We start from the raw sequence: 15,880 nt of genomic DNA on the forward strand, positions 1-15,880 counted from the left end.
CCCCCCCCCCCCCCCCCCCCCCCCCCCGCAGCACTCTGAGCTCATTCACACCTTTTAACCAATCTCTTTAAGTTGTTCTGGCAGTCAGTTTTCCTCCAAAAGTACCTGTTAGCCAAAGCAGTCTGCACCTGCTGGTCTCTGTACCATGTAGATACTACGGTTAGGAAATAGATTAAACATGGCCCTTGCCTTTAAGGATCTTCTATACTGACCTGGCCTGTAAGCCACTCACTGAGTCTCGCTGTGGCAAATAGATACCTACAGGGTGCAAGAATTCACTCATGAAAGTCAGAGCTGTCATCTTTGGCTTGTCAGTGAGACCAAACACCCATAGATGAAAATGCCAAGTGAAGACAAGAGTCTATAAGCCTAGCCCTTGCTTGTGGTGAAAACACTCTCATTACTGTGTTTTGGTAACTGCAAATCTTCAGGAAGAGCAAGTCCAACATTCAGAGACAGAAATGTGTGTGTAGTGTTGGCAATTAACAACTGCAACCATAACTGTAGCTGGGGAGCCAGAGGGCAGACTGGATCGTGGCCACACCCACCACGTTGACATTTCTCAAAAGACCAGGGGATCCAGTTGGAAAACCATTTCACTAGCAGATAAAGATCTGAGAGGTTGGATAGAGCGGACTTGTTCACTGTTGTTTGTTTTGTTTTTTTGAGACAGGGTCTTTCTGCATAGCCCTGGCTGCCCTAGAACTTCTCTGCCTCCTGAGTGCTGGGAGTAAAAGTGTGTGCCACCAAGCCTGGGGAGGGTATATACTTTGGAGAAGTCATGTGCCCATTTTTATTGGGTTGTCTTTTTAGATTTATATTATTTAGGGGATGGAGAACTGGTTCTGAAGTTAAGAGCACTGGCTGTTCTTCCAGACAACTTGAGTTTGGTTCCCAGCATCCACACACATGCTGGCTCACAAATATCAGCAACTCCAGTTCTATGGAATCCAGTGCCCTCTTCTGACCTCTGTAGGCATTCCACATGCGTTGTGTTCAGACCTTCATGCAGGCAAACCAACCACATGGTGGCTGACAACCATCTGTAATGGGATCCGATGCCTTCTTCTGGCATGCGGGTGTACATGCAGACAGAGCACTCATATACTATAATATATATATAATTATATATATATGTACATATATAATATTTGCTGCATAATCCTTTATATAAGGATGTTAATCACAGTATTATTACAACAATCGAATGCATAAGGAATCTCATCAATGTTACAGTGAAATTATAAGTAACATAAATACTAAATACTGTGGAAAAGATTTCAACAAAGTTAAGACTCACATGATAAAACTAGATGAAGCCATTACATTTTTAAAAGTTGAAAGCAGGGCTGATGAGGTGGCTCACTTGCCATACAAGCCTGGTGACCAGAGTTCCATCCCCAGACCCCACGGCGGAAGGCGAGAACCAACTCCTGAAAGCTGTCCTCTGACTTCAGGACATACACCACGGCACACACACCAGCCCACACTCACAAACAATAACAATAAATAATTGTTATTTAAATTAAATTGTAATTAAATTATTTTTAAAATCAAAGTAAAAATGTTTAAAGTTGAAAGGAACAGGAATTCTAAATTACATCTTAATATTATTTTCATTTCATTATTTTTGAAACTTGGCAACTAATATGTTTATTAATAATCACTTCTATTTCTTCTTTACAGCTTCTCGTTTGTTTCCATTATTCTCTTGTGTGAAATTTTTCAAATATTAAATTATTTTTCATTTTCCAAAAGACTTTTTTTTTTTTCAGATTAAAAAAAGAAGACTAATGTCTTCGGTCTTAAATTCTCCATCAGCCCATAGGTTTTATTGTTCCTCTTTTTCTTTTGTTTGTTTGTTTGTTTGTTTTCGAGACAGGGTTTCTCTGTGTAGCCCTGGCTGTCCTGGAACTCACTCTGAAGACCAGGCTGGCCTCAAACTCAGAGATCCGCCTGCCTCTGCCTCCCAAGTGCTGGGATTAAAGGCGTGCGCCAACACTGCCCGGCTTATTGTTCCTCTTAACCTTCCCTCTAGAGTTCTAACATTCTGCAGCTCCCCGAGAGAGAGCACGAGACATGTTTAGAGCCCCCAGCTGCTGTAGTTGTTGATCCCTCTCACAGATTTCCATATGTGTGCAGAGCTATAACTGGGGAAGGGGGTCGAAGAGAACTCCCTTAAGCACCTGCCAGAGCTGTGAATTCACTTCTGCTGCCTTGAGAAACCCTCCCCTCTCACACTGGAGAGAGAAAGAGACTGGCACGTGAACATGGAGCTGTGGCAGGAGCTTTCTCCTCAAACAATAATCCATAGACCATGACCACATAAACACGTTAGAGATGCAGATTAGAACCCATGCCAGGCCTTCTGACTCCAGATGCACTCAGTGCTATGGATCGATAGCAAAGCTCACTGTTATGTTTAGTAAAGACTTATGTTTCCTGTTTTTAAAACTAGTAAAACTTGATTTTTACTAAAAATCAAAATTACTTCAAAATTGAGTCTCTTTTTAAATTTTATTTTTATTTATTTGCATCTTAAAATTAAGCCACTCTTATTTTCTTCTCAAAGTCAGGACTGAGAAGGTGCTTGCTGGAGTTCTACAAGATAACATCATGAATCTGTGACCCGTCAACTTATCATGGTGCTATCAATGTGCATTTTCACAGGAAACAGAAGATAACAAGAATAGGTTCCCTGGTGCCCCAAAATATGGAGGATGGATTGTGAAGAACTTCCCTTTAATTCGAGAACTGTGGATGTCCCTAATAGAAAAAGCACTTCTACCTGATTTGGTTGTCTATTTATCAGATGCAGAAAGCAATGGTTGGTAAATATTTGTCATTTCAATTTAAAATAAAATGTTTATTGCAGACAATTAGTTTGGTTAAAATAGGAAATGGAGAGCTCTCCTTAGGTATAGATACCAGTCCCACTACAGCTGCAGCTATGCCTGTAGGACCTAAGGATAAGGAGACGGCTTCTCCTCTGAGGAGGTGACCTATGCGATGTACTCTGCCACTGAGCCTTCTAGCAGACCTCAGGAGGTGTTCTTTGGAGCTGGGAATTCATCATCCCTTCTCAGTCAGTAGCTGTAACTTGTAAATAAACCCTGTGTACAATCCCGAATGTGGAGTCAATGCTAATGCTAAATTTAAATATTCTACCACTTCAGCTCTTAAGAAAACATATTTGAGAGATGGTGGAGTGCAGGTTGGTGCGGCCAAACCTGAAAACCCAAGCTCAATGCTCATGATCCATACAGTGAGAGAGAGCCAACACTCATAAGCTGTCCTCTGACTGCCCACATGCCATGTCGTGAGTGCACACATGCATACATGCATACATACATACATATGTACATACATACATACACACGTATATACATAAATGTAAAAAGCATATTAAAATATTTGAAATAAGAGCTTTTGGGGGAATATGTCTTTTCATGCTTTCATTATTTATTACATAGTAACATATGCCTTTCTAAAAAGGATTTAAGACAGACTCCTAAAATTTTAAAAGATTCAGAGCTGTTTGGATAAGGACTTGAAGGGAAATGTGTATGTCTGCATATTATGGGACTGTTTTATAGTTAATCTCCAACACAGGTCACACACTATGCAACTTGAAAATAATTTTCTTTTCTCTTTACCTGTATTTCAGGAAAACATGTGTTAAATAGATTATATTTAAAGAATAAGGCAGAAATTGATGGTAAGATTTTAGAAAGATTGCAAGAAGAAGCTCAAGCCAAAAAGAGAGAGGAGGAAGAAATCCGGTAAGCTGTGTTAACCATGAAATGGACTGCACATTGCATGCCTTCAAAGATTTTTATCTTGATTTGCATATGTATGTGTGCCACTTATGTGTGGGTACCCACTGAGGGCAGCAGAGGGCACTAGATCCCCTGGAGCTGAAGATACAGGGGTTCTGGGAACCAGACTCAGGTCCCTTGCAGGAGCTGCAAGGCACTCTTAACCACTGAGCCTTTCACCAGCCCATATCATCTAGGACAGTCTAAAGGCTAGCAGGTGACTTTCCTGAAGGTGGCCCACTCTTTATGCACAGACTACGATGGGTGAGCTCTTAGAAGCAAGACCCCGAGAGACTTCATCTCAGGATTGATTCTTGCAGCTGATATTCCTTTCGTGTTATTATTAAATCAATATAATAATCCCTAGCATAAGTCCCTATTGGGCAGATTTTCTGCAGATCAATGAAGATGTACTGTCTTGTAGTGATGCTATGTCGGCAAATAGATGATTTCTTAATTCCTAATAGTTATTCTGTAGAATTTCTAAACTTATACAAATGATTTTGAAACCCTCTATGAGAAAAATTGTATTTAGGGCTGTGTAAACCTTCATTGTGTCACAGGCTATTTGCCCTAGGATAGAAACGGGCATGAAACAGATTTAAGGAATATATTCCTTTTAGGCTGTAAAAGCATTATCTGATAGCTAAAGGCCATAAAAGGAAACGAATGACTTATTGAGGTGCAAGAACAGAAGACACAATGTTGACTGGTTTATCTATACAAAACTTCAACACAAATGAGACACTAGGCAACTGATTTTCCCCTTGACAAAACTGTGCTAATTTAGACATAAAAATTATAGTTTTAAATTCTCAATAAACGCCTGGAGTTAGTGACAGATGATGAATGCTTAGTTGGATAACTAGTCTTACTGAAACACACGTAAACATCTCTGTTGTTGCTTCTTATTCAAAGGCTAACCTTTAACAAACTGTGAAGTTCCTCACAAAATAGGAACGGGAAACAGGGACCTAACTAGTTGTACTTCCTTGCTGAAATATGCTCTTTAAAAAAATAAGAAATAAATTTTTAAAAAACATCAAAAATCAGAAAACCAAAACAAACTAGGAAGGAAAGAGGGAGGGAGGGAGGGAGAACTGTGCACTGGGCAGTAGCAATGCATGACAGCATGACTTCATGCCTTTATAAAAGTCTAGTACTCAGGAGGCAGAGGCCCATGGATCTCCGGGAGTTCTAAGCTAACCTAATCTACTTAGCAAGTTCCAGGACAGTCAAATCTACATAATAGAGACCCTGTCTCCAAAAAGAAAGACAATCAGACAGAAAGGACAATGGACGGGTGGGAGGGAGGGAGGGAGGGAGGGAGGGAGGGAGGGAGGGAGGGAGGGAAAGGAAAACTGAATGGGGGAAGGGCTTGGAGATGGTCCACTATAAAGAGTGCATGCTAAAAACTTGTACGCAATTTCACTATTACAACAGAAACAGTTATCAATCCCACAAACTTAACAGTCCAAATGTCCTTATGAGGATCTACTGATACAATGTTCCTTAAAAACTGCGGTCCTGATCATCATTCGACAACAGTCTGCTTCTGCCTCACGGTTTTCCAGTTTGCCTTTCTCAGTCCGTTTGCTGAGCGGTCCCTGCGGAGGGGATCGGCTTCCTGTACCATCTGCATTTCTCTCTTTCTGTCTCTCTTCCTTCCTTCATCATGAAAGCCTTTCTTACTCAAGTCAGACCTCTGTCAATTTTGATGAAACCTGTAGTCTTTCATCACCTGTGGAAATGAAGACAAAGCCTCTTCCCCAGACCTCCAATCTGATGTCAGAACATCTTCTAAGTGTGCAGGTTGATCTAATTCAGTGGTTTGTGTGTCTGTTTGGTCATTTGTTTGTACAATCCAGTGTCTTTCAGCAGCTGCTGCTCCTGCATCATTGTCATTCAAAAAAATAGGTTAATAAAGCATCGTTCAGTCTATTTCTGGGCATTCTTTTTCCCCCTTTCTGTTTATTAAGCATCTCCTTTAAGGGACACTTGAATCTTTTTATAACTACTAGACCTGTCGGATTGTGTGTCATCAGTGGCCATCTTCAACAGTGGGTTCAACAATCTGGAGGGGATGTGGGTCAGCAATTAACACACACACATATGGATACACACACACACACACACACGGTGAATGAAGCAAGGCTCCAACAACTTTATTTCTTCTCCCCCAGTTTATATATTCCAGCAAAATCTTTCAAGCAATATAACAATTATAATGTGGTTACATTCTATTTTTAAGTGAATAAATGCAACAAGTATACATTTTAAAAAGCGTATCCCGGATATGCTTACAGGATTAAACATTTTATGTATCAGAGGTCGAAAAAAAAAACAGATTACTCCCAAGAGCCCACATACATTCATGATTGTGTAACTTACTCAGATGAACGAAGTATAAGCAAGCAAGGTATTTTTTCTCAGCCATTTCTCTCACCAGCAGGCTGCAACTTCCCATTACAAAGAGAGGATCAGTTATTTTACTTATCTTAAAAAGTAGTCTTATAAAAAAAAACTTAAAAGAATCCCAAATATAAACTTTTATATAAAAAACTGTCATTTCTGCTTTCAGTCCTCAGGTTGCACCCACTCACCAACAAGTTTTTATTACATCATATTGGGAAGCCAAGGGCACGAATAGGTCCAGGAAGCTAACCATCACCTTGAAAGAAAGAAAGACTTATTGAGGTGCAAGCACCAACCCAGCTTTAACAAGAGAGGCACATCAGCTGCCAAGTATCAAGAGTGTACCTTTCTGAACTTTAAGTCGTTCCCCGAGATTTTCTACGCCAAAACCACTAACAAAAACATCTTAACTAACAACCTACACCTCCAAGTTCTTTCTGAGGCAGTGCTTGAAAACGGTCAGTCACTATTCTCGTAAGTGCCAGTGAGAGTGCCCAGTGAGCGGCTGGAAACACCGGCCGGCCCATAGAGTTTTCATATGGCTCACAGATTATGAGGTCCTGAGGCTCCGCCTCTCGAGAGCATGCCCATTGTGAGGGAGCCAACCAGTGGGCTGCATTTGATGAGTCTGAAACCTCTCTTTTGTTGCTCTGCTTGCAAGGTCCCCAATAGTACGGCTTACCTGTAATATACTGTATGTTACAATATGCAAAAAAAGTCTGCTTTTCATGGAAACGTGTGGAAGCATTGTCATTCTTAATTTGTAAGGGTATTCCCATTATAACCCTCACTTCCAACAAATGTGCAATACGGAGTCAGCCTTGTCAGAACTCAGAGCAAAGCTTGTTGAAATCCTAAATATGGATCAATGGTTTGATATACAAATTTTAACTTCCTAAATTCTGCAAACTTTCATTTCTTTTGATACCCTTAGGGTTACTTTCAGCAAGTAATGGAACTTGATTATANAAAAAAAAAAAAAAGAGTAGAACTTTTTTTTTTTACATTTTCTTTGGCTTGTGGGCAAAAAATGGAAGTTTTTCTCTTTTAAACCTTTGCTCTTAACATGACATTTGTTATGAAATTCTGATGCTTCTAGAACATTTCCTATTAACAATTGGTCAATTTATTTTTCTTGTGCCTATAGACCAGGCAATTCCATATGAGATCAAATATGGGTGATATATAACAGATAGTTTCTGTTTCAAATTGTCTGTTGCAGTTGCATAAGTAATGATGTTAATTCTGAATAATCGGGAATAAGTTCAGCCAATCTTATATGTAACACAACCTTCTCTGTGTATTGTGAGTCAATAATTATATTGATATGTTCCCCCAAAAATCTGATAAAACTGTAAGAATTATATATAGCTCAGATTTTTGAACCGAAGCAACTGCATCTCTGTGGCATGCCCTGAATGGGTGGGCAGCATGTCTGTGTGAATAGGGACACCCGAAAGGAGAAAAGGCACTACATGTGGCACCTGATATGTTGGGGACAATGTGGGCACTTGGAGTCCTTGTGTGTTCACACAGGGGCCTGTCCTGCAACTCAGAGTGGACAGAGTTAAGAGAGCAAGTGGACTGGGATATTGGAGTGAACTGTGGGCAGGGGGCAAGCCTTCCATGGTGGCATTTCTCCAGTCATGTCCCCTCACTCTGAGGGGCTTCTTCTTTCTTCACAGAGGGTGGCAGGATGAAGATGGCAGATTTAACCAGAGACTGACCATCGTGTTCAGTCCCTTGCTTTTCCAGTTCTTGTTCCTCTTTGGGTGTGTACCTGTAGGTGAAGGACGGTAGGCTGCACCTGGTCTCTTGTCCTGGAGATAATCATACATTGACAGAAGTCACCACCCTTACTGGGCTCAGTAAAGTGGTGGGCAAAGACTGAGACCTTCTTAGAGGACAGCCAGCTTTTGCGAGCAAGTACCTTTGTTTCACTAGATCCTTTGATTTTATTAGGCTACACCCTACTCTCTGCCCAGACATACTGCAAACCTTCATTTGAGCTCTCTGCAGGGCAGCATTCACTCTGTCCACAGAAGAGGGAAACCCTGTTTCCTTTTCAGAGCTCATACCAATGCCCTGAGATTCAAAGGAAGACAAAGGTCTGAGAATATGGTGTGTGGTGTACTGGGCAAAGTCACATATTTCTCCATATCACTCTCTCCACTCCAGTGGCTGCCAGAGCTGGCTGCTCCTCTGTTTCTGTGATCTGAGGACCAGGCTCACACGGGCCCTCCATGGACTCACTGTTTCCAGCATCCTCTGCGGTCACACACTAAGGGAAATCTTGGTTGTCTGTTTTCCTTGTCCCAGCCACTATTACCACCTTTGCTCTTCCTTTCTGCAGAGAGGCCAGGGACTCCTCCTCTGACTCACTAAAGTAAGGCTGATCTTGTGCCTTAGGAGTCACGGTGTCCTCACCAAGCGATGTGACGGTGGTTTCACTGTCACAGCTGTCAGCACTGCTCCCCCTGGCTTGCAGGGATTCATGAACCTGGAGGTGGTTGAGGAAGGAGCAGTCTGCGGAATCCTCAGCAAAGATGCTGCTGACGGAATGCTGACTTGCAGTTCTCAACAGATGACCTCTTTTTGACTTGGCAAGACTTCGCTGGCAAGTGGCTGGCACATGAAGTGCTTCTCCCTCTGTGCTCTGGCCCTCTTCCATGTCAAAAGGGTCTTTCTGCTGCATCATTACTTTCCTTGTGGATGGGATTGTCAGGGGTGCACAGGCTCTACCTTGCTCGAGGACGCCTGGGCACTTTTCAGCTCACTGTTGCTCTCCAGCTCTCTGTGGCTGGACATGCTGCCGTCATGACCAAAGTCGGGCTCTGTAACAGCAGACTTCTGGAGCGCGTCATTCTCCTGACTGTGAGCTTCTCTGCTTTTTTTCACTTTCCTCCTTGTGGCTGATGTTACTATCTGCTTCCTCAGAAAGTCTGTCTGCATCAACGCTGTCTGTGACCCAAGACTTCTGTAACTGTAGCCAGCATCGAAGACGACTCCTTCTTCTTTACAACTTTCTGAAGCTTAGGATCACTTTTGCCACCACCACCATCTTCAGACAGTGAGACTCTTACCTTTCTCAGCAGCAGGGGGCGGGGCTTCCTTCTCCTTTCTCTGTTTTATCAACCCATAAGTTTAGTTTTGATAGTGTTTTCATCAGACGGTTTGCAGTGTTGCTTCGAGTTGGGGGGGGAGGCGGTGTCTGCCACCTCCTTGGTGGAGGTCACCGAGGACTTACTTCCCTTGCAACCCTCTGCAGTGGAGTTCCAGAGACTTGGGAATAGAGAGAAGAAAATGCATTGGCCACAGTAGCGAGGACTTCAATTTGGCGAAATTGGCTTGTCAGAGCATAGTTTGATTTCTCTACTTCCAACTGTTGCATCTGTGCACTCAGAAATACTTTAATGTCTATGCCTCTGGCAAAGGATGATGAATTTTAAAATCTGGAAGGAATTTTAGAAGCAGTATCTGGTTCATCTCGTCCAAATCCAAGATTACATAGAATTTCTTCGTGGCCGGGCGTGGTGGCGCACGCCTTTAATCCCAGCACTCGGGAGGCAGAGGCAGGCGGATTTCTGAGTTCGAGGCCAGCCTGGTCTACAAAGTGAGTTCCAGGACAGCCAGGGCTATACAGAGAAACCCTGTCTCGAAAAACCAAAAAAAAAAAAAAAGAATTTCTTCGTGATCTTCCTCACAAAGCTCCAGCGGTTCTGAAACACTTGACACCATACTACTGCTTTGCCCAGACCCAGTGGAATTCATATTTCTCTCCCTTACTGATGAAACTGAAGTCTTCTCTCCTTGGCCAAGATATTGTTGCAGTTTTCAACTTGAGCATCAGGTTCATGTAGGTGATCGGCTTCAGCTCCCAGTGACAAGTCATCCTCAAAGCTTCCTCCATTTCTCACAAACACACCCTTGGGCACACCTTCACGTTGCTCATCCAGTGAGGCTCCCAAAGGGGTGCAGCAGTCTTTGAGCCATATCTATCTTCTCATTAGGCACGTTTTCTTGCCCCTCATGGGTGTCTGCAGCTTCACACCTGGGAGGTTCTCTTCATTGTCCTCATCCTTGTCCTGCGTCATCATCTCTGTGGACAGATCTTGGTCTCCCATGCCTGCCAGGAGCTGCAACACTTGGCCCAGGCCTTCCTCTGCTGATAGGGGTCAGTTCATGGACGAGCTGGGGACTCTGTGGGCCCAGCCCGAGCCTGCTTGGGACACAGCAGCAGCTGCAGGGAGCCTTGTTGCTGCTGTCAGCACCCAGCCGGGCAGGGGGCCCTGTGGGGAGCCAGAGCCAGCTCTGCAGGAGGAGGGGGGGGGACGGAGGGACGGAGGGACGGAGGGACGGAGGGACTGAGGGCAGGCGCATCACGTGAACCTGGCCTGCAAGAGTGGCTCCAGCAAGCCGGGAGCTCTGCCCGACCCTAGTCGACATTTCCTAATTTCTAGATTTCTTTTTAATGACAAATACAAGAGAATTCCAAGTATATATGGACTTTCTATATATTGGAGTTCCAACTGCTCAATTTTCTGTAATTTTTCTTCAGTCAACGGCCATTGCTCTTCCCACACAGGTTTGTCAATTAACTAATTTAAAGATGGACAAGGTGTTGTTTTCCAGATACCTCCAGAATTTCTTGTTCTATCGAGTAGAGCTGATCTGCCTTGTTTGATGGGCTACTTGTGGTTAAGTCCAGAATAGTGTGGCCGTCTGAAGCATGCATTAGATCTCCAGTACCTAGTTTAGTTTTCTCTAGTTGCTCTGTGGATCAATGTCAGAAAATACCAGGCTCATGTTCTTTGTTTATGGGGTACTAGTCACTGCCCTTTGGGAGGTTTCCATATTTAAAGAATTATCTCATAGGGAGTTTCTTACTGGTAAGGAATTACCCTGCATATCTCTTACTGATCTGCATTCATTAGTCCAGTGCCTACCCTTACCATACCTTCTAAAAGTCCCAAAAGGCTGAGGTCTTCTAGAGAAGTCTGTAGGAATGCCTTATCTATAATCCCTTTTCAAATGGTCTTGTCTCCCACAATTTAAAGAGAGGGAGGGACAGGGAGAGGGAGAGGGAGAGAGAGAGGGAGAGATTTTTATATGTAGGATTATTGGCCATTACTTGTCCAATTACAGAGGGGCAATAGCAGCAGTAATTCTAATCCTTTTATCCATGGGTGCTGATCAAGTTTTAAAGGTCTAAAAAGTTTTGTACACTCTGAATTTGCAATTTCAAAAGCTAAAGTTTCAATTAATATCTGTCTTGAATCTGGATCTGATATTTTCTTGTTTATAGATTACATTAATCTATGTAAGTCAATATCTGCACACGTGGATGCACATAGCCTTAGAGTCTAGACGAGAGCTTTAGATGCTCTGGAGCTGGAGTTAGAGACGGTTGTAAGATGCATGTTGGTGCTTGGGATAACACTGGGAACCTCTATAAAAGCAGCAAGTATTCTTAAGCCCTGAGCCATCTCTCCAGACCCCAAGTTTTTATGATTGAAAAGAAACATTGTTTCCTATTCAACAGAGAAAAAAAACTAGTGTAAAAGTTATAAATTGAACTCTCATAATACTATTATCCAGAAATGATTACTGTCTATAATTTGATTAACGTTAGCTTTCTAGTTCTCATATATGCTGCTACAAAGTTAAAATTATATTGTATATATAGTTGTATACTCTAGGTTTTTCTTCTTCACTTAACATTATACTATGGATATCACCTGTGAAGTCTGAGGTAAACATTCCAGATCCTCCGCCTTCCTCACAACTCCCCTCGGGGACTCTCACTCAGTGTAACAGCTCACCTGACCAACACCTGACTAACATTCTATATCCTCTCAGCAAAAATGTTGCGATAAAGTTGTTCATTTCAAATAAAAGGCAGAGCGGGTACTTGAAGGTGGAGTCGTCAACGCTCACCACTGTGAGCATTTAATCCTATAAGAAGAAGGCTTGCCTGATTTTGTTTTTTGAAACTGAATTTTGTTTGTTTTCATTTCAGAAAAGTCAAAGAAGAGGAACTGAGACTGGAAGAAGAAAAACAAAGGCTGATGGACCTTGCAACTAAGAAATCAAAAGGCAGGCCCAGACTAACAACATCACTACCAAGCACATCACTTAGCCTTGTCTTGTTACTGCTGCTTGTGAGCGGATTATAAAGGCATCTGTCTCCCAGTTTGCCCAGGGTGCAGGTGTATGCCTGCACTTTTCATCCCCAAAGTGTTCTGGTTTCCATATGAAATTAGTTTCTAACTGGGATAACAGATCCACAGGACAAAAAGATTCCTAACAGAAAAGGAGCACTCCCAACACAAGACCTACCTGTGCGCCCTCTAAGAAGGCTACACTACAGACATACCTCTGTCATGCTTTACATATGGCTGTGGTAATTGCTTCTACTGGAAGGATCCTGCAAGACCTGGGGACACAGCCAAACTCTTGCAATACCCATTGTCTTCATACTTAAAACTTTCACCTCTTTTCTAAAAGGACTTTCTCTTTAAGGTTGAGGTTCCCAAACTGGGGTCTGTGAATTAGAGTAGAGGTCTGTGGACTGCAATTCTATGTTCAATAACCTTTAACTAAGTAAGCCTCAGTGTCTCCTCTGCCTATGAACACAGACAATGAACCACAGTGATGCTAGCTGTCCCTCAATACAAATGTCACTTGACATCAGTGCAAATGCAGACATGTTTCTATTGCATCATAGTTTATATCTGTGTTTACTGCTGTTCCTGGTAAAGTAATTATGAAGACTAATGTTAGGGTTTTGTTTTGGTTTTTTTTTAAGCACATTTGCTATAGCCCCAAATACTTCTATTTTAACAACTGTGTTTCAATATAATTGGTTTCTGGTTCCCACCCCGGAAATAAGTGTTCAAAAATTGTAGCCCTGGTCAACAACCTCCCCAAATCAGGAGACAGGAAGCCAGAAGCACTCCGCTGAGCAATTGCTAAATGCCCCATTCATGGAAACTGCCAGGGTAACAAGTGACAGTCTGGGGAGATGAATGATTGATTAATCAGCAGGTAACTAATATAACACATGATCAATAGTCAAATTACAAACAGTTCATGGCTCCTAAAATGTCTTTTGACTCATTCTGAAACTTTGTGAGGCACAGATGTCCCAAAGAGGTTTTAGAAAAAGAGGGTGTGAACTCTTTATAATTTTATAACATGATATTTATATAATGTTACAAATATTTTCTAATATACCTAAGATAGATAAATATAACATAAATGAGTATACCTAAATCAGATGCATAAGACCTTTTTTTGTTGTTTTGGGTTTTTTTGGTTTTTGAGACAGGGTTTCTCTGTGTAGTCCTGGCTGTCCTGGAACTCACTCTGTAAATCAGGCTGGCCTTAAACTCAGAGATCTGACTGTCTCTGCCTCTGCCTCCCAAGTGCTGGGATTAAAGGCGTGCACCACCACCCTGCTGCATACGATTACTTTTATTATTGGATATTTTCTTTATTTACATTTCAAATGTTATCCCCTTTTCCCGCTCTCCCCACCCCCAGAAACCGTCTATCCTATCTCCCCTCCCCCTGCTTCTATGAGGGTGTTCCCCCACCCATCCACCCAGTCCTGCCTCCTCTCCCTCAAATTCTCCTGCACTGGGGCATCAAGCCTTCACAGAACCAAGGGCCTCACCTCCCATTGATGCCCAAAAGTCCATCCTCAGCTACATATGCAGCAGGAGCCATGGGTACTCCATGTGTACTCTTTGGTTGGTGGTTTAATCCCTGGGAGCTCTGGGGGGTCTGGTTGGTTGATAATGTCGTTCTTCCTAAGGGGTTACAACCCGCTTCAGCCTCCTTCAGTCCTTTCTCTAACTCCTCCATTGGGGATCCCCCGTGCTCAGTCCAATGGTTGGCTGCGAGCGTCCACCTCTGTATTTGTCAGACACTAGCAGAGCCTCTCAGGAGACAGTTATAACAGGCTCCTGTCAGCAAGCACTTCTTGGTATCCACAATAGTGTCTGGGTTTGGTGACTGTATATGGGATGGATCCTCAGGTGGGGCAGTCTCTGGATGATCTTTCCTTCAGTCTCTGCTCCACACTTTGTCTCCATATTTGCTCCCATGAGTATTTCCTTTCCCATTCTAAGAAGTTTTGATAAATGATATATTATTGAAAAAGCATTCAAGTTCCTTCTTAGATCACATCACTTCCTCACAAGCTGTAGTAAGAGTCTATGAAACCTGCCTCACATTTGTGTGTGTTTCCATAAAACCTTTAGCCTAACACAAACATAACGCAAACATACTCACTGCCCTGTCTCAAACCTTGGTTTTAGATCAACTCCAGATGCCAGAGCATCGCCATCAGAACATGACTCTTGGAAGAAAGGCAGTGGGGAAAGAAACGCAATGAGAACTCAGAAACAATTGTGTCAGTTTCATAAATATATGAGAGAGACTAGGAAATGGGTTCTCTCACACCCTGCCATCTCCCTCTGAAGGACTTCCATGTAAAGTTTGCAACTATACTTCCTAAATGTAGAATGAGCACATAAGTTCATATGCTATATTATTACTACAGTGAGATATAATAGACCTATTATTAGCTCTATGCTAGCTATGAATCTATATGGGGAGTTAGTCTGGTACTGCCCAATAGGAGCATGGAAACCCAGTTCATTTGGCTGTTTCTTACCTCTTGCTGTTAGAGCATTTGGGACTGATATGAACATTTCTTCTTTTAAGGGAATCCCTCCTCTGGTTCTCCAAGAGCACTCTGATAGAATGACTGTCCTTCTCTACCATATTATTAGATACAATACAGCAGTCATTCATCTATGTTCATTCACCCTTGAACCGCACGCTGGAGGAACACCAATCTTACGTTTATGTTCTGCTCGGTACTTCACACTACCCAACAACCCCTTGTTGACTTTAACCAAATAATAACTTACTTCTTGTAACTCTTTGTAGACCCCGACTATCCTGACAATGAGGCCGAGGAGGAGGTTGATGTTGAGGACTCTGAAATTCATGAGGAGTCTGAGGCACAGGAAATACCTGAGTACACCCGAGGGTCATCATTGCCTGAGGCGTCCGAAACATCTGAGACCCCAGAAGGAGACCATGAACCTGAAGCAGGTGAGACTTGACTGATGGGTATGTGTGTGTGCATGTGTGTGCGTGTGCGTGTGCGTGTGCGCGTGTGCATGTGTGTGTGTGTGTGCATATGTGTGAGCATGATGGAAGCTGTCTAGGAAGGCAAATGGGGAGGACCCTAGAGAGTATGCAGTCCTGGGACAGTGGTATAGTCTGTAGGACATTTTATCCAAAAAGCAAGACTATGTCATGTGATCCCATTTTACATGCAAACACAAGAGCATCTAAACTCATACAGAGTCACCAGAATTCCTGCAGTAAGCACTTCTTATTTTGTGCTCATACATGCTCTGCTTTTTATCTCATTTCTTTATAAAAGTGTCTTAGCTGGGTGTGGTGGCACAAGTCTTTAATCTCAGAACTGGAGAGGCAGAGGCAGGCAGATTTCTGTAGGTTCCAAAGAGGCCTGGTCTCCATACTGAGTTTCAGGACATCCACGACTACATAGAACAACCTTTCCAAGGAAGGAAGGAAGGAAGGAAGGAAGGAAGGAAGGAAGG

General features: G+C 42.7%; 1 protein-coding gene and 1 pseudogene across 2 annotated transcripts in view; one reads left to right on the forward strand and one right to left on the reverse strand.

Moving 5' to 3' along the window:
- The window catches only part of Ak9 (adenylate kinase 9), a 126,452-nt gene that overhangs the window by 45,034 nt on the left and 65,538 nt on the right, over positions 1 to 15,880 (forward strand). For both annotated transcript variants that reach the window (XM_021174851.2, XM_021174852.1), the window contains exons 17-20: positions 2,671 to 2,827; positions 3,668 to 3,782; positions 12,253 to 12,329; positions 15,195 to 15,362. In XM_021174851.2, the coding sequence (XP_021030510.1) occupies positions 2,671 to 2,827; positions 3,668 to 3,782; positions 12,253 to 12,329; positions 15,195 to 15,362 (517 nt within the window). The remainder of the gene's footprint in view (positions 1 to 2,670; positions 2,828 to 3,667; positions 3,783 to 12,252; positions 12,330 to 15,194; positions 15,363 to 15,880) is intronic.
- On the reverse strand, positions 7,551 to 10,132 carry LOC110303377 (annotated as a pseudogene).

The sequence above is a fragment of the Mus caroli genome, chromosome 10 (genome assembly GCF_900094665.2).
Source record: "Mus caroli chromosome 10, CAROLI_EIJ_v1.1, whole genome shotgun sequence".
In the NCBI taxonomy this organism is placed as follows: Eukaryota; Metazoa; Chordata; class Mammalia; order Rodentia; family Muridae; genus Mus; species Mus caroli.